The sequence below is a fragment of the Copadichromis virginalis genome, linkage group LG12 (genome assembly GCF_057382275.1).
Source record: "Copadichromis virginalis isolate Kocher_CV1m ecotype Utaka linkage group LG12, C_Virginalis_male_GT1.1, whole genome shotgun sequence".
Lineage (NCBI taxonomy): Eukaryota > Metazoa > Chordata > Actinopteri > Cichliformes > Cichlidae > Copadichromis > Copadichromis virginalis.
Window position 1 is genome coordinate 25,051,311 of NC_140629.1, and position 18,626 is coordinate 25,069,936.

At 40.7% G+C, this 18,626-nt stretch overlaps 2 protein-coding genes across 3 annotated transcripts; one reads left to right on the forward strand and one right to left on the reverse strand.

The window, feature by feature from the left end:
• Positions 1-472: 472 nt before the first annotated feature.
• Positions 473-9,959, reverse strand: LOC146697122 (RNA-binding protein MEX3B-like). The gene is made up of 5 exons (XM_085475631.1): positions 9,175-9,959; positions 8,019-8,257; positions 7,786-7,831; positions 4,506-5,221; positions 473-4,189 (listed from the first exon to the last, which is right to left on the reverse strand). The coding sequence occupies exons 1-5, from the start codon at positions 9,761-9,763 to the stop codon at positions 3,779-3,781; spliced, it is 2,001 nt and encodes a 666-aa protein (XP_085331757.1). The 5' UTR covers positions 9,764-9,959; the 3' UTR covers positions 473-3,778.
• Positions 9,960-11,557: 1,598 nt separating this feature from the next.
• On the forward strand, positions 11,558-15,219 carry tmed7 (transmembrane p24 trafficking protein 7). Of its 2 annotated transcripts, none has more exons than XM_085475633.1 (4): positions 11,558-11,669; positions 11,945-12,140; positions 13,506-13,751; positions 14,719-15,219. In XM_085475633.1, exons 1-4 carry the CDS (start codon positions 11,602-11,604, stop codon positions 14,953-14,955), a joined length of 747 nt encoding a protein of 248 aa, XP_085331759.1. In that variant the 5' UTR covers positions 11,558-11,601; the 3' UTR covers positions 14,956-15,219. The 2 variants fall into 2 exon arrangements, with proteins under 2 accessions (XP_085331759.1, XP_085331760.1); XM_085475634.1 differs by having other exon boundaries at positions 11,598-11,661.
• The last annotated feature ends 3,407 nt before the right edge of the window (positions 15,220-18,626 follow it).

Consider the following 18,626-nt stretch of genomic DNA (forward strand, 5'->3'; position numbering starts at 1 on the left):
AGCAGCAGAATTCAAAGAACAAAGTCCTCGTGCTATTTAACGCTTACCCAACTCCATATCAATATTTTTTTCAAAGGCTGCACTTTGCATCGTTCTTTTTTCTGCAATCTTGATCCAATAATTCAATTTTTGCAGGTCCTGAGGGACATTAATGCTCACTAGTGAGGAGTGTGGTGCTGCTTTCGTCAGGAATACCTGTTAAAATGAAAGCTTATTTCTGCCACTGGTGGGAAAAAAAAAAAAAAAAAAAAAACCCTTCTCATAAGAGTTTCAAGGTTAGCGTTCCAAAATTTCAACTTACTTAGAAGTCTGAGTTGAACTTTTGAGATAATAACTTAAAATTTCACCTGAACCTTCCCACTCAATCACAAAAAACATCCTCCCGTATGTTGTAATTCTGATGAAATCTGAACTCCTCGTGAAAACAATCCCACGGGAAATATGAAAAGAAAAAAATGACAGCAGTCTGGGATGGCTTAAAATGAAACAGTCTTTATTAAGTAACTTTAATATCAGAAAAATAAAACTCTTAAATTCTCTTTACAGCAAATATATAATATCAGTGCTTTGGCCACAATAACTTAAAAGGCCGTTATAAAATATAGTCTGCTTTTAAACTCCTGACTCAATTTGAAAGAATTTATATGCCATAAGACTCCCCCTACATATACATAACAAAAGTAGTAAAATTAGCAAATACTTTGAACTGTTGGTACAGCTTAACAATATATGTATTTATATAGAGATAATCTAAGATACATTTTAATAGTATACCGTTCTTAATTTGGTGGTGTACAGACATGACAGGCAGCTTGGATCCTTGGCCTTTTTACAGTTGCAGTGTGATGCTTTACATTGGCGGTAAATTATGAAGACATGCTCGTGATGCACATTCCATTTTCCACTAGGTTTAAACGGCAGCTATCAATACTATTATGATCAATACTGTAAACTAATACCTAGACTACAAGCAGACAGCACTGACACTCTCCTGCGTGGAAACATGTCTGTGTTTCCAACTCTTCGTTCACCTAATCACTCAGAAAATTAAAGAAAAAAAAGAAACATTTTTTTACAAAAATCTTATTGTAAACATTTTAAAGATATATATATTTATGTATATATGAAATGTAACAAAATAAAAATAAGTTCTGTATATTTATCAGTCATTAACAGTAACATTATATAATACATACACAAAAATGTAAATAGATTCATATCAATAAACTGAGGGCCGACAGTGTATTGCATTCCCTCAGAGAGAGAAAGACTAAAAGGAGATCGGCTCATCGTAGAGCTGAGAATACAACGGGACGGATGGATGACCCAAAGAGGGGGGCAGAAGCGGGACTTGTTTGGTTGCATTTTGTTATGAAAGCCAAGATGATGGATATTAAAAAGAAACGGAGCAAAGCTGTGTAAAAACTCCCAAAATACTGTTTACAGCTGGAATGCTAGAGGGACTGCAATCCAGTGTCCACACACCAGAGAGACAGCACTGACCTAATGTAGTGCGAGCGCAGTCCGAGCTGAACTCGTTCCAGTGCTTCCCCCTTTTAAAAGTGTCCGTGAGCTCATTCTGTCCTGTACTAGTCTAAAGACACAGATATTTAAAGCTACGATTTGAGATGAGAAGGTGAGAGGAAAGTCGATAACATGCCTGTCCCGGCCAGTCAATAGTGTGATATGATAATGGGGAAGCTCTGTGCTTAGTAGTGCACAGGACAAAAGCAACTGAGCTGGTTAAAGGTGAAGTGTGTACCGTTAAAACATCTCATTAAAGAACTGAAATGTAATAGGAATAAAAAACTAAAATAAACAGACGGATTATTTCTGTCTACAAGTTTAACCCCAAAGTTTGTTTGTTTGAAACCCGAGAAGCTTCACTTAGTGCTTCGTGCTGAGATGAATTTTGCATAGGCCTGGCAGAAGAGACGTGGGATTACAAAAGTGAAGCAACGAGCGGCCTTCATCTCAGTTTTGCATCCCATTGGAATCATTTTCCTGACTTCCAACCGAAAAGCTGTGAAGAGACAGCCACGGGGTGGAGCCGTCCAAACGAGTCGACATTCAAGTGAAAGAGAAGGATATTACTGAGATGTCTACAAAAAGAAAAGAATCAGTAGCCTGCCTGTACAGTACAGGGATTTGTTCCAGATCACAGCTGTCTTCATAGTTTCAGAAAAATCTCTTTTTTGCTCCCAGGTGTGATTTAAGTAAGAGTAAATACTTTAACAACAGGGAGGAGGAATGTTTCCAAAGGTACAAGCTGTGCATATCTGTTTTTGGCTGAAAGACAGTACTTTGTTTCCATACAAGGTCGTAACGGACATATAAATTAGAAGTAAATAAACTCAGGTGGGGGTGGGGAAATGTGACAACAGAAATGGACAAAATAAGAAAGTTTGGTGCCAAAAAATATGAACGCAACACTCGATATCAGCTTGGGAAAATAGGAAGCGAAAGAAAGCGTCCTCGTGAGACAAGATTTGTTCCAGCGAGGAGCGTCTTGGGAGACTGAACCTCGACAAATATATTAAGACTTCGGTCTGTCAGCTTGTGTTCTTTTGAGCCCGAAAATCTGGATCTGAAGATAGTGTTGTGAATTCATTACTGGCTTCCCAAAAAAAGGCCACAAGTTTGTTTAAAGAGAGCAACGCCATGTGTCCGCTGAACCGGTTTACTTCTGTTTACACTCAGAGTGGAATTAGGCACAAGTTTACCGTAAACAGTTTGTAAGTATAAGTGGAAAGCAACGTGGCGATACTGAAGTGGTATCTCGACCCCAAAAGTAATAAAAAAAGTTACTCACTTGTCGGTGTTATTCTGGGAAAAGAATAAAGAAATGAGGCAACGAGAGATTGCCGTTGGAGTGCGACAACTTTCAAATTGTAGTTAATAAAGTCAAAACACGCCGCGGGTGTGTGTCCGTGTGTGTTACACTGTTATTATATTAGCAGTACTCAAAACCTCTCATTCAAGTCCTACTGAATGTAAACATCCTTTTTAAAGACGCGCAGGTGTGCGCCGGTAGCCTGATGATATTTGCACCAATCATCTGGGAAACATGAATTCTGAAAAGACGACCTACGCTGTATCAGATTTACTGCATTAACTTGGTTTTTTGTTTGTTTGTTTTTAAGTAACAAGAAGAACACTATTTTTCCTTAATAGTGTAGTTATACAGTCACATGTGGAACTCATGGAAACTCATTTGCCTCTACTTTTTTTTTTATTTATTTTTTTTACTTAAAATAAAGGCAAAGGGTCTTGGCCATAATTCAATGTATTTTAAAGAAGGAAAAAAAACGTTTGAGATGTAGACAAAAAAGGCCAATAGAATTCAAACTCAATTTAAAACAAATAAAATTATAGGTAGGTACAAAAAAATAACAATAACTAAAGATTTTAAGGACAAAAAAGAAAATATGAATCAAAAAATATATCTATCCCAACCCCACCCTCCCCCCAATGCTACATAGAGGGTTTCGAACCCTCTCGTTGATCAATCAAGGAAGAAGACTTCACAATACCAGGCACGTGAACGGGCTCAGCACCCTAACCTCGGCCCTAAATCAACATCATTCCTTATTCACCTACTCTGCTTCACCAGCTTAAAGGAAGCCAGATGAGAATTACACTTAGACACTGACCTGGGGTCAGTTTTGTATTTCCCTCCCCTACACACACACACGTCATGAACCATAAGTGTTGGGCAGGCTGATCTCTAATCAGTTATAAAGGAAATTAAGGGGAAAAAAAGAGAAGAAGAAGAAAATCACATATTGTGAAGCTGAATGGCCTGGGTGGCTGGGGACAGACACTCAGGGCACACAGCATCTGGACCCTGGCATATCTGGGTGGCACAATTTAGACAGAAGAGGTTATGGCCGCAAGGAACCAAGGCGGCGATCGCCTGGTTATTCATACACTGGACGCACAAATCCTGTCCCCTCCCTGTTGATCCGAGCCCCAGTCGATAGGCGAGCGAGGATTCGGGAGGGGAGGAAGAGGAGGCGGTGCTTTCACTTGAGGAGGAGAAGGCTGAGCTGTAAGAGGGGAACCTGTGAGCGTCGAGAGCCCCGGCCGAGCCAAACGGTCCCCGGTGAACACGCTGGGCCTGAGGATGCTCCAGGGCATCGGTCCCAGAGAAGGTTGGCGAGAGCCGGGGTGTCCCAGGCTGGCTTGTCTGGAGACATCATAGGTGTTGAAGATTAGATAAATGGACACCATCAAAAAGTTTATGTTAAAATTGAGCTATGCAGGCAAATAAGTTAGTGAGAAACAACATATTAACTTAGCTTACCAAGTTTTATATCCACCATCATTTTTTAAGGGATTTCTAATGTTATAACAAAATCCTTATAAATGCACATCTGTGATAAATCACAGTTCTGAGCCTGCAATTTGCATATCAAACTCCCCCTGCACGCTGCTGACCATAAAAAGACTAAAATAAAACTGCACAGGAGGCCATAAAACTGCAGCTGTTAAATTTCTCTTACCTGAGACTGAAGAGCATCAAAGGCCTGGAGGGGCTGGTGGTCCACAAAGGGGCTCCAGATGTGTGGCTGTGCAGTAGGGTGTGACGAATGGGCAGTGGAAATGGTTAATGGGTCAAATCCTGAGGAGGAGCCTCCACCTCCCAGCCCAACCAGCTCCTCAGACCCCACGGGAAGAAGGCCCTCGCCAAACCAGAAACTTGCACTGCCGCCATTGCTGTTGTTGTTAGCGTTGGCATTAAACGGGCCGGTCGGGCTGACGTCTGCCAGTCGGTTGACGTTCCCGCTGCTATAAAAAGAATCGGCTGAGCTGGTGCCGCTGCCCAGGGAGCTGGAGCTGTCGTTGCGGTAGTTGGAAGACATCCTGGCGCCATTGTTGATATTGCTATTGACTCGCTGAGTACCGCTGATGTTTAGTGGCAGCAAGCCACCGCCGCCTGGTGATGATGCAACTGCCTGAAGCCATCCGGCCTCTCCCAAAACAGCCGATGTCTCGAAGCTGACATCTGTCCCGTTGAACTGAAAGTCATTGTTGTCTACACCTGGAGCCTCGATGCCCCCACAGGTTCCGGTGCGGAGGGCGATATGGGCCTCTATCTCCTCCCTCGCCCGGTCCACGTTTTCCGGCATGCCCGTAACCTCGAACACTGGCTCTTTGTCCCGGCTCGGCGTCACAATGTAGGTGTGGGTCTGCTGCTGAATGCGTTTTATGGTTGCTCCTGAAAGATATGACCAGACCAGCTCTTTCACTCAAAACATGAGAGACACATGTTCAATACAAAGACTCAATCAACGTTCTGCTCACTTTGCAACATGACTGTCGGTTATAGTTTGAAGTGGATATAATATGTTCATTTTCACATTTTCAAGAGTCTGAATATGACGTGGGCGGGGCTTAGGTCCTCATAGTCAGAGCAGTGAGATTGCTGTATTGGGGATATACCCCTCCCCCCTTTGACGTCACACAGATACAAGAGTAGAAAAAAAGTGCTTGAACAAAAGTGTCACCTAACCTTAACCTCATGATCAGAAACTTTGTCCATGTTTAATATGAGCAGCCACCAATGTAAAGCAAACAAATGGCACATGGACACAATTTTTAGTAGCTGGTGGTACAAATCTCATAAATCAAATAATAGTCCATCAAAATCTCAGACTGCATCACTAACAGCTCTGTGTACTTGTTTGTCTTTTAACAACTGCAGCTTGACAATCTGACAAAATAGGCCAAGCTGAGTCACACAGAAACTGCAGTCACAGCTAAATACTCAAGATTTTAATCACAACGACAGTAGGGCTGGGCTATATCATACCGTTCATGATGATACCGGTGTAATTTTGGGCAACGATAGGAAAATGAAATATCACGATAGAATATGGTAAAACGCGCATGTGCAGTGCCTTTGTTTACATACACACATGGCAGAAAAAGCAGAATGAGAAGAGCGAAAGTGGATCGTTAAATGAAACGGATGAACCAGAATTGGTTTGTAAAAATGCTGCAACTTCAGTGGTGTGGAACTGGTTTAGCTTTCGTCCGTCAGATACACAACAAAGCACTATTTTTGGTAGCGCATGCTAGCGGGCCGTCGTTATTACCGTGTTGTTTGGAAAATACGGCACACTTAAAATCAATCATTTGATTTTCCTGAAAATCGACAGTGCCCCTTATAATCCCATGTGCCTTATGTATGAATTCTGGTTGTGTTTACTGACCTCGAAACGATTTTATGTGGTACACCGCACTCGAAAATCTGTCGAATGTTTTAGTACGACTTTGCTAAGCTACGAACCCGCACCGCTTGATGGATTGTCGGAGCATTACGGCTATCGTAGACAGGAGTCTCGCGGAGTGATACGTACTGCGCTTCAACATAATATTACCGTATTGTGTGTGTATAACCTCTTTTTAAGTTTCGTGGATATTATACATGGTTATGCTGAGAATATGTCGGCCAATTTCCACTGGAAATGCCTTTTGGTTAAACTGTCAGCAAGGAATTTGCACTGTTAAGTTTTTATATAACTTTAATGCACATAAAAAAACAGCTGCTTGTTTAAGTGAAAATACATTGATGGTTTTTTTTGCACAAATAAAGTTGTGGAGTTGTAAAGTATTTTGTCTAGTGTCAATTATATCGTCAGTTACATCGTTATCGCAAATTTTCAAATGTATATCGTGATAAATATTTCTGGTCATATCGCCCTGCTCTAAACGACAGTATTGTGCATTTACGGCAGTTACACTTGTTTCTTGGTTGTTGTTTTTTTTATAGATTTTTTTTTTTTGGACAGGACAGGAGAGAAGCTTGGAGAAAGACATAACTCAAAAGCGGGCCTCAGCATTAACCTTATAGCATATGCATCACCGTTGCTCAACCCAGTGAGTCAAACCAGCGCCCCACACTCAGATCTATTTAATCATTGTGTGTGTTGCTTTGAAAATGGAAACAGCACAGCTGTGCAGTAATTACAGTGCTCAACTACAGGCTGGCCTACTGACTCATCTGGCTGAAATCCACACCACCTGACCAAAACACTGAATTCAGATCCAGTGTGGAAACCTTATCAAATGTCAATACTGTGTTTTTAACCGAGAACAATATCCTAGAGTGCATTTTGATGCTTGTAAATACTCCACAGCACACCTCTCGACTCTGTGTTTGTGTGACGCAGTGTTTCATCCTAAATTTTCAACTCCAGTGACTTTTTTTGACACGTCACCACTTCCTCTACAGGTATTATCGCAAGTTTGGTTGGTTTAACAAACAAAAAAACAGCCCATGCTATTTGACACACAGCTGGTAATGTCAACAGGGCAAAGAGTTAAAGACAGTGAGCAAATCATAATCAGCCTCAGGGCTTTTTCCACACACAGGTGCTAATGTGTACAAAGACTAGCTGAGAGCGACAGGGAATCTTCTGGACTTGAGCTGATGGATATCAAGATGCAGAGGCTTTTAGAAATACAGGATATCCATTAGACAACACAGAAACAGAAAGCCGTTAGATGTGGGGCCTGATAGCAGAGCTACACAACTGAACAGTCCCATAGTGCCTATATCATCCAAAAAACACTTTTAGTCTGCATCTACTAACATGAAATTTGTTTTTCTGACTCTTTTTGTCCTAAATTGTATGTTTCACACCTTTCCTGCCATCTATGCTAAAACAACATATAATTAAGCTAAAGGGCAATTCTGATTTTTGTTTTAGAGACTTTCTTTAAAACTATGACTTTCAGCAGTTACATACATGCAAACAATACAAATTAAATACCCACCTTTAGGACCCACAACCAACCCAACAACACGATATGGTACCCGCACCTGTACAGTTAAAACGATAAAGGTTAGCTACACACACTTTAAAATACAAAACACAACAGAGAGCCTTATTTATACAATAATTTTGCCTAGATACTGACACTAATAACACAGAGTCATCCTAACGGTTGTTCTCAACCCCTGAATGACTTCTTTTTTTTTTTTTTCATTTAAAGTCAAGCTTGCTGACCTGAATGGTAGTCCGTCCAGGTAAAGCCGGAGTCCCGAGGCTGGCTCCTGCAGTAAGAGGGCCGGTCCTGTTCCGAGAGGCTCTGATAAGGGAAAAGTGCTCAGCCGCAGACATGATCTCCCTTTTAGCCATGGCCACATCTTCTTTACGCCCCGTCACAACAAAGACTGGCTGTTCCCCCCTCACTGGTGTCTTAATGTAGGTGTTGGTCTTGGCTCGAAGTGCCTTGATCTTACAGCCTGTCACATGGGCAAGTTAAAAAACACATAAGGGAACCACATTAACCTTCACAGATTCAACATTGAACTCTTGAAACTCTGCATCTCCTAATAAACTAATGAACTAATAAAAGATCATGACACAAGCACTACAGCACAGGTCTCCAGTCATTAATGCCACATAAAAGTTGCATAGCTTATAAATTTAATATTCCATTCAGCAGTGGTTGAGAGTCCAGCATCATTACCAGAGCCATTTCCTGTTGTTGTCAACACCGCAGTCTGTGCACCATCCCCCAACTTACTCTCAAACATAATCACACTGCCCCACTAACCGAGTCCAGCCATCTATGTAAAGTTTAGATAAAACAAAGACCACATATAAGGGTCTAAGAACAGCGAGGGGATGTTTAGCTGAAATCATATCGGTTATGTCACGGAGCTAACTATAACCTGCAGCTGATGTGGCAAAAGAATGGTGCCCTCTCCTCCGAGACAAAGCCCAGGCTGGTTTAGCTCAGCGAAACACGGCTACGGGGAGGCTCACTGACAGCATACCCGTGATATAGGCGAGCTACTGCACCGAGGCCACAGAGTGGGTTCCGGAGACCAATAAAACTTTAGCTGTAAACTTTTTTCAGGGTGTTGGGCGAGGGTGTTATTGTTGACCCAGTTTGAAGGGGGAGGAATGCTAAGCTAGTAGCTGACTATGCCACTTTTCTTCGCGACGATTTTTTTTTTAAGCTATAACTTAGTTTTATCTCGTTGCTTTTCTGTTCCACGCCTTTAATTAATTAGAAGATAAACTCGCGATTCTTCAAGTTTCTTTATTTTGTCCCTTAATTCGGTCCTGCCTAACTCTCCCCACAAAGTTTAGTCTAAACTCCGTTAGCACCTTAACGTTAGCTCCACAAGCAGTCAAAAAGAAAGCGACTCACCCTGCCTGCCAACGATCTCCGCGACGTGCTCCGAGCTCGGTACGGCCACACACTCGGTCGTGTTTACGCTCTTACGCCGGTTCAACAGTGATGTCTCGGCCTCTCCGTAATCCGGCTCCCCGAACCCGCCGGACGGTAGCATCGTCATGCTGTTAGCCGGCGGGAGAGCGCCGCCGACCGCAGGATCGTCCCGCTCGTCTCCGTTGTATAGCAACACAGTCTCGATGTGCTCCATCCCGGAGCTAGCCGGCCCAGAAAGGAGGTGTTGGTTGCGGTGGTGGGCCTGCGTTAGCAACGAGGAATCGGTTGCAACTAATGGCTCGTCCTCAGCCGCTGCCGTTTTGTTAATTTCGTCTCCCGAGGGCGGACGAGGCAGTGGCAAGGGCTTCAAGTCGAGGACCGTACCGAGGAGGCTGAAATGGGAGAGCGGGAGGTGGTGAAAGGGGAGGCTCTCGTCAGCTAGTTCGGGCGTCTGGCTATGAGCGCCGTGCTGCTCGTCAAGGCCCATACCGGCGAAAGCGTGCAGGAGCGGCGGTGGGACCTCGGACTCTCCCTCATCGGCCTCCAGCAAAGACGTACTACTCGGCATGATGCAAGCCTTTTATTGATATTGCCGGTAATCGTTATGAATAATGAATGAAATTTGTTTGATTACAAAAAATAAAAATAAAAAAGCGACCAGCGCCTGTTCGTTGAAATGTGTGGCTTTGTTTTGTCTTTACGGCGCTCCTCTTCTCTTCTTTATTGAGGCGCATTTACAGCTGGCTTTCGATTATTTGGCGCACTACTGCCCCAAGTGGTATGGAGTGAGCGTCGACCCAATCATTTCAACGTTCAGAAAAGGCGGCGGGGGGGCGTGAAAGTGAAAGACGCAAAGCTGTTCCACAGTTGAATATTTTAATGATGTTCCAGTGTGTCTGATGAAAAAGTCATTCCTTTCTCCACACCTACTTTCTCCCACTTTCGTTTAATTAAACTCTAGTCTTTCCTCTTAACCTTTGACTGTTTTTGATACCTTTCATTCGACACCTGCTTCATAATGCATTTGCTTTATTTCCTGCTTAACCATAACCCAACCATAAAATCCATCTAACTGATTTCTGTGGCTTGTTTTGCTTTCACTGCATACACACTGCATGTTCATGTGAAGCTTGTTTTCAGGGTGAGATGCAATTTCACAACTATCAGGAAGATGCACTCAACGTACATTATGAGGGGCGTTGTGTCATGGGAATATTAAAATGATACAACATCTGTGGGTGTTGGCATGGTTTTCAGTGTGCGTTTTGTTGGCATAAAGATTGAGAGATAAATATAAATGCTTATAGGGATGGGATGTAAATGTATAATGAAGGCATGGAGAGTTTTTATTTGCAAGGCAAGAGGATCGATGTAAGTCTGGCTCCTTGCCATCTATAACATCTCTAAGTGGAAAAGTGCAAGGGTTTGAAGACAGCTGTCCTGAACATTTAAAAGGTAAGCCTGCTATGAATAGAATGATATAGTTTTGTTTTTGTTTTTCATTCTTACAATTCACAACAGAAATGCTAATATGTACTCAAGAGCAATATTTCTTTTTCATGATTTTAGGGGTTACTTTGCAATGTTCAACTCCAGCAAAAATGTTTTAAAAACAATTTTTTCTATATATTTGTTTTAAACACACAGGGAAAATAGATCATTATCTGGCACGATAACCTTTAAAATCAAGTCTACTACATATTGTGAATGAAAACTATCCACTAATATTTAAGTCAGGCATTCATTTTACACCATACAGAAAGGACCCAAAGTAGAGCTCAAAGTAGTTTGGAAAAGTGGTCTAAACCCATAATGCAACTGAGAAAATGAGCCAAAATGTTTTTCTAGTAATAAATGAAATCAAAATTTTCCTTTCAACAACCAAATATACTTCTTCACACATTCATCCACATACAGGTAAATTTTAAAGATTATTTCACCCCCTTACTCCTTATATATTGTGTCATTATATAAAAATAAATGAATATAAAACTTAAGGCACAGTGTAATAACAAAAAAGACAAAAGGAAATAAACAAACAAGACAAATCAAACAAACAAAAAAAGATGTTTTGTTGCCAGAGTGTGACGCTGTCATAGGGGTTAAATATCCCAAATTGTTACGAAACATTTAATGTGTCTAATGAAATTTGGTTATAAGTAACATAAATGTAACCACCATGCTATACCGATAGGGCTTAAGCAGCATTTCTACTCCATTCAAACTGCCTTCACTTTCATTTTAACCGGCGGCCACGTTGGAGCCCTGGATTCAGGTACTAAAAGGGAAGCTACGCTTTGCTCACACTTACGTGGTTGTGGCCCACGTGATGTTACAATGGCTCCTCCTTTTATGTTTTTCCACCAGTGAGAGCAAGCAAAGGCGGGCTTTTACGGATGACGGCCAATGAGATGTGTCGTTAGTAATACGCGTCTTAGCATTAGTTGCATCCGGGTGAGGACTGGGGTGAGTAGGTAATTCTAAGTAAAACATAATCTAAAATCGTAAATATTTGGATTTATTTTAACGCCTGTTACTACTTATATCCTAATAAAACAACAACACAGCAACCATTGAAACATATTACAAATCCCGAGCTTCTTTCTTTCTCTAAAATATAAAGACCAGCTAGCTCGCTAGTTAGCTTTAAGCTAGCAGCTAGCCGCTTATATCAGTGTCCGGGTTTTCCTTGTCGGTATTTTCGCCACCTTCGGTGACGGTTTTAGTTTTAAATCTGTTGTTTTTACAGTTTTTTTCTTAGAAGCTGTCGGCTCTCAGTCTTCAGGATGCACGGATCGCTTCGGGTGTTGCTTCAGGTGCTCTGGGCCCAGCTGCTTTGTGGGTGGGTGCTCGGCTCCGAGCTAACTTTTGAGCTGCCAGACAACGCTAAACAGTGTTTCTACGAAGACATCATCATGGGCACCAAATGCACCCTGGAGTTCCAGGTGCGTGTCTGTTCTTTCGATCCCTCCCATCCATGCGAATCATCCTTGTCGTTTTTCCCCCCCAAATTAAATCGAGTATAGATTGTCCCCTTGAAATCTGTATCAGGCGTCAAAGATGAAAACCCAGGGACATGAACAGCTTCATGTGCATGTCTGATAAACATTAGAAATGTAAACCAACTCAGTTACTGTACTTCTACCTGAAAGATCTTCAGGTAAATATTTAAATTTAATAAGAGGTGTCCAGGTAGCAGCAGGCCTAGTTATAAGTAATAAATACTATTAAATGATCTTGTTCATTATCTGTGACATGTGCCTTAAACATTTCACTAGAACTACACACACACACACATGCAGGGTGTATAACAAACACAAGAAGTGGCTGATATTGAAAGATTCTACCAATGGCTGGTTAAAGCTTGACAGGGTAGACGGCACAGAAACACTACTCATGGTAGCAAAAGATCCTTAGAGGTCGAGGTCTATCATACAGGCTGTGCAAAGATACCCCAGAGATAATCCAGCACATAACAGCAGAGTGCAAGATGCTAGCAGGCAGGGCATACATTGAACACCATAACCAAGTGTGTGGCATCGTATACAGGAACATCTTTGACGAGTATGGTCTGGAAATCCGGAGGTCAAAATGGGATACACCCCAAAGGTGATTGAGAGTAACCCAAGCTAACATCCATTTAGACCTCCAGATGCAGACAAACAAACTGGTGATGGTTAACCAATCAAATATAATGTCCACATGGTGGACCATCAGAGGAAGAAGGCCACGGTGATGGATGTAGCTATACCAAGTGAATCAAGAAGAAGGAATACAAGAAGCTTGAGAAATACCAAGGGCTGACGAGCCCACAGGTCGAGTGGGGAATTATTGTACAAGTATGCATTAGGATCATAGTGTTGTGTTATTTTTAAAGTGCAATAATCACATACTGGTGCCTCAAGTGTATTTGCCAAAAAAGAGAAAAAGTGCAATAAATGAAGATTAATCTGGGTGATTGTTTTTATTTTTAATTGTGTGCATAATTAGCCTGTAATAACAATCTGATGATATATAACTTTTCACTGTCCACTTTCTGCTGTAACAAAACAAATTTCCCACGTGTGGGACTAATAAAGGTTGTCTTATCTTATGTTGGGGCAGTTGTTTTAAACTCTGTTTCTACACTGTGTTCAGATTAATTTGCACTGACACTGAAAACATGTGTAGGACTCAGACATGAAATTGATAAAGAATCTGACCTGTAAGCAAAAACGCTATCCATATATATTTTTAAAAACACTTTGTCAGTATCCATCCTACCCCTCCTTGGCTTTGTTACTCATTCCTTCTGTGCTTTCGATTCCCAGGTGGTGACCGGTGGTCATTACGATGTGGACTGCCGCTTGGAGGACCCAGATGGCACAACACTCTATAAGGAGATGAAGAAGCAATATGACAGCTTTACCTTCACAGCAGCCAAGAACGGCACCTACAAATTCTGCTTCAGCAATGAGTTCTCCACCTTCACCCATAAGACAGTTTACTTTGACTTCCAGGTTGGCGATGACCCTCCACTTTTCCCCAACGAGAACAGAGTCACTGCTCTTACTCAGGTAAACTGTGAGGATGCACACATAAACCTGTTAACTGCCTGTTTCTCTCACTGATGTTTCCTTCATTGTATTTGTTAGGGCGAAATAACCTAAACGGTTACCCTGTCTTCATCCTGGTTGCACAAATGAACCAACACAGTTTCTTTAAATTAAAAGCAAATAAATCCTGGTGATAAATAACCCCCAAAAAGCAGAGCAGCCACCTTGCAGAGTTTGTTTATTTTATTCAGATAGAAAGGGTCACCAGACAAGCTTTATCTGTAAATGAAATCTCAGTACTGTGGCTACTCTCACAAGATAATATCAACTAAAAGAAGGCTGAAATTTGGTGATGTAGCAAGACGGTGATCCTAACCAGTGATCTACCAAAGAACGATTTTAAACAAACAAAAAAAAGACATTTGGAGAGACCCAGACAAACCCAGAAAATGACCGTTTGAACTTTGTGCAATTACTTCAGGGAAGCTGATTACATCCTAAAAATATGGCTGAGCTGGAGTCATTCTTTTTAGAATAATGGGGGGAAAATTCCTGCTAAATGTTGCAGATGTTAGTCCCCTCCTTCTGGAAATGTCTGACCTTATCACCTTTTTGTGTTTCATTAGATTAAGTAAATGATGGTTGTCATTTATCAGGCACAAAACTAAAGGCAGAAAAAGACAGCAAGATGTGGGATGTTCAAATACTGAAATATATGTCTGTTCAGACAGACTAGAAAAAGCACAAAATATCATCTGCCTACTGTAATATTAGCTAAGGAAATATAATTAAAAAGCACTGCCAAAACCACTGTTGCCAAAAGAATACCAATGATATAAATACAAGAACCACCCCTCCCTTAAGTGACAGACTCATATTTGTCAGCCCTGCAGATTTAATGTTCCTGGTGGATGAATTTAGTAAATATTTTCAGCCATCTTCCAAAAATCTAAAATCAGTTTTGTTTTCCAATCTTCACCATTTACAGATGGAGTCAGCCTGCGTGTCCATCCATGAGGCTCTGAAGTCGGTGATCGACTATCAGACACACTTTCGCCTCCGTGAGGCCCAGGGACGCAGTCGCGCCGAGGACCTCAATACCCGCGTCGCTTTCTGGTCCATCGGAGAAGCCATTATCCTTCTGGTGGTCAGCATCAGCCAGGTGGTCTTGCTGCGAAGCTTCTTCTCTGACAAGAAGACCACGACAACGCGTGTGGGCTCATAACAGCCTCTGAGATCTGACTCATCACTTCCTTTGTCTGTTCTTGAGCTTGTGTGCATGGAGTGCATAGGAACAGCCGCGCTGATCTGTAATTGAATCATATCAAGCGGCCAGGTCCTACAATCTGATGCGGCCTCTTAAATCAGTACAGCTGTTCTTACAACTTTATGCAAATTAGTCTTGAGGAGAAAAAATAGTTGTGGGTTAAAAGTGTTTTTGAGGATTAAAAAAAAAACAGGAGGAAGACTTGATTGTGTTGCTTGTAACTATCTGTATTTGAAGCAGTTCAAGCACCGGCCATATAGCTAAAGAAAAACTTTAAGTCATTTGAATATTTGAAATGATTTCTAAATGTGTTCTTATTTTAAATGTGTCCTTTTCTAACCCCTGTCTTCATGATCTGTTCCAATTTTCATCCCAAACTGCTCTGAAATAAGCACCCAAGTGGATACTGGGACTAAATGTAGTCATATTATAAGGATACTGCAGATATTTGTCTTTATCTGCACTAGCTCTCAAAAGCCACACTCTCAGTGCGAAGGTTGGATTTGTTTATGAAAAATCTGTTGCATTTTTTTCCTGTGTTACTAAAACTCACTTTATTAAGTGAGAAATGGTAGATGTTGTGTTTTTTGTTTTGATCGGCTTTGCCATTTTAGATAGTAGTTAGAAAGGAGTTTGCTGTGCTCTGCAGAGAGTAAGCAGTCCTTTAATCCAATATTAGTTTGACACCCTTTGTTCATAAGGTGGTTGTTGGGTTGAAGGATTGAATTAAAGTGCAGAAGGTATACCACGAGTGACTGCAAACCTAATTCCTTAAAGAAAATCTCTATAAATTAAAAGTACGTTTTTGCTTTGTTTCCATTTGCTCTCTTTTACATTGGGGGAAATATTGATCGGTTTAAGTGTGCAACATAAATTCTAACATATGGGATGTAGGTTTTTTTTGTTGTTGTTGTTTTTTATTATTACATGTGTGACTCTGTGGCAGACAAAAAAGAAATGACTCATTCTTGTATTTAAAACCGCATCGTTTTGTCTGTTAAGTGGCAATCCCAGCTGTTAGAGGTGCACCAGTTCCTTAAGTCACTGTCTTTCTTTGAGCCGACGCTGTCCATTTGGTTTTGTACAACAATATTGTAACATTTGTGTGGTCGGAAGAATTGTTGCTTGAATAGAAGATAATTCAAGTGAATACGAGTTATAATTTGATGTTTCAAAACTCTCATCTCACCCTTTTTTGACATTTATTTAGCAGTGCAGAAAGAAATCTTAAACATGCATGTTTATTTTTAGGGGTTTCACTACAAATTTCGGTGAGCAGTTTTTTTGTACTAGTGTAGGTCACATGCAATGGTTTATGGGCTTAGTTCACCTGGGTGGTTTGACTTTCAGGCAGGAATCACGTGGATCTTTATTTGTGGTTTACAAACATCTTACTGTAAATGTATCTCTTTCACATAGACATTGGCTAAAGCACAAGTATAAAGAAGCTGTTTTAACCTACATAATTTTACTATACACAGCTATATGAAAAGAGATGAGAACAGATCGAAAGCTAAAAGATTGTGGTTATATGTTAAACCTTTTCAGTCAGGGATGGGAAAAGAAAAAAAAATTCAGTGTACAAATATTATCCCACTGAAAGAAGCCAAAAAAGCTTGTTTCATTTTATTGTCCAGGTTTATAGAAGTGTCCTACTTGGGATAGAAGTGATTAAAAACAACAAAAACTTCAAGAACAATCAATTTGATCTGTTATTCTCTCTCCAGAGGTCGCCATGTTTTATGTGGTGCAATTTTGGCATTTCCATTTGCACAGGTTTAGCTCCGAGGCATTGTGGGAAGTTGTTAAGTTATTGTGGGATGGATGAATAAACTTTTTGTTTAAATGTTAAATTCTGCACTTATTTAGTCACCATTAATTAATAAACTGTACATTGAGGTGTTGGGTTTCTAGATAACACAATCTGCTCATGCTTCTTTTATCCTGAGGGGGGTGATATTGTCAAGGCCATCACAATTTTCTAAAGCATGTTCATGGTTTCCTTTAGGTCAGGGGTGTCAAGACTCCGTTTATTTCCTTTGTCACATGCAGTCTTATTCTTTATTTAATTATTTTTCTCATTTTAAAAAACAAATTTACACACAGCTCGATCTTTAGGAAGTGTGTAGAATGTTGTGTAGAAAAACTCATAAACCTGCATTTTATTCACAGTAGAATGTGGAAAAGCTCTAGATGAAGCCCCGTGGTAGACTCAGGACACGCTGGAGAGATGATGTCTCTTGGCTGGTCTGAGAGCGCCCCGGTGTTCACTCGGATGAGCTGGAGTAAGTGGCTGGGGAGGGGAGGTCTTGGCATCTCTGCCGAAACTGCTGTCCGCATGGCCCAGACCTGGCTAAGCAATAGAAGATGGATGGATGGATCCTGCACATAGCATATTTCAGTAAGACGAGACTAAATCATATAATTCCGCTATTACAACAGCGTGGCATCATAGTAGAAAAGTCCAGGTGCTGAACTGCCAAGCATGCAATCCAGACCTTTTTCCAACTGAAAACATTTTGCAGCTAAATGAATAAATATGAAAAAGCAGACCCACCCAGAACTGTTGAGCATCTAGAATCAGACATGAATGGGACTTTTACAGATGTCATCTCCCAGAAGTCCAACACCTGGTCTCATAAGTTCACAGATATTTACAGATTGTCAAAGAAGAGTGGATGCTGTGCAGGGGTAAACACAGCTTGAACACTTGATATGTTTTCTGGGTTCTGTTATTATAAACTATAACTATATCCCAAGTTATAGTATTATTTGGTGCATTTGTACTGTTGGCAAACTGATGTGCATAATCAAAGTGAGAAAAGTTGAAATAAAAAGGTGGTAGATGTTATTTATATAACTAGAAGATCAATAGGGACTCGTTCTCTGTTTATATACAGTAAAATGTATGCATACATCTACATATGATTACAAGACCTTGGTATGTGTACAAAAATAACTATATGCTACTACACTCATCAGACACCTATCCCCATTAAGTTTATGGTGAAAAATTGTTATACAAGATTTTATTCTATTAAATATATATCCATATAGGAAAACGTGACTTAACTTTACTTTCAGTATGATTGTATATTTATATGCCTTGTGGTTTATCTATACATGTCAGTTACATTCACCTAAGACAAATGCTTGAAAAAAGGTGATAACTCCCCCCTCTCCAACCTCTCTTTCACCTGTTTTCTACTGTCTACTGTTTTCTACAGATCACAATGTCATCTGCAAACATCAGTGTCAACAAAGAATCCTGTCTGGCCTCATCAACCTGTCTCACTGTCCTGACCAAGCATATTACAGTTATTAACAAAAAACAATAATTTGCAAACTAAATAAATAAAGCATACAATATATGATTAATGTATTACAGGGTATTGATGCAGATGTTAGTGGGACTGGAATCTCCAAATGACTGTGAGTCCCGCGTTTTTATTGCAATAGTTGATCTAACCCTAACAAATAAGTTAAAGGAAAAATAAAAGATCAGACTGAATGAATAACTTCATACATAAATAAATAAGTATAGTCATTAATATAATTTTTTTTAATCATTTTTCATGCTGTCTCTTTAATTTCAAACTGCCTCTGGAAGCTGCTGAGGATGTGCATTA

Excerpts from the sequence above, each read along its gene's own strand:
- LOC146697122 (XM_085475631.1), bottom strand. The coding sequence starts at position 9,763 with ATGCCGAGTAGTACGTCTTTGCTGGAGGCCGATGAGGGAGAGTCCGAG. Across the intron at positions 7,832-8,018 it reads CTGGACGGACTACCATTCAG|GTGCGGGTACCATATCGTGT; the intron begins GTCAGCAAGCTT and ends TTAACTGTACAG. Across the intron at positions 5,222-7,785 it reads GTTGGTTGTGGGTCCTAAAG|GAGCAACCATAAAACGCATT; the intron begins GTGGGTATTTAA and ends CATATCTTTCAG.
- tmed7 (XM_085475633.1), top strand. The coding sequence starts at position 11,602 with ATGAGATGTGTCGTTAGTAATACGCGTCTTAGCATTAGTTGCATCCGG. Across the intron at positions 12,141-13,505 it reads AATGCACCCTGGAGTTCCAG|GTGGTGACCGGTGGTCATTA; the intron begins GTGCGTGTCTGT and ends TTCGATTCCCAG. Across the intron at positions 13,752-14,718 it reads GAGTCACTGCTCTTACTCAG|ATGGAGTCAGCCTGCGTGTC; the intron begins GTAAACTGTGAG and ends CACCATTTACAG.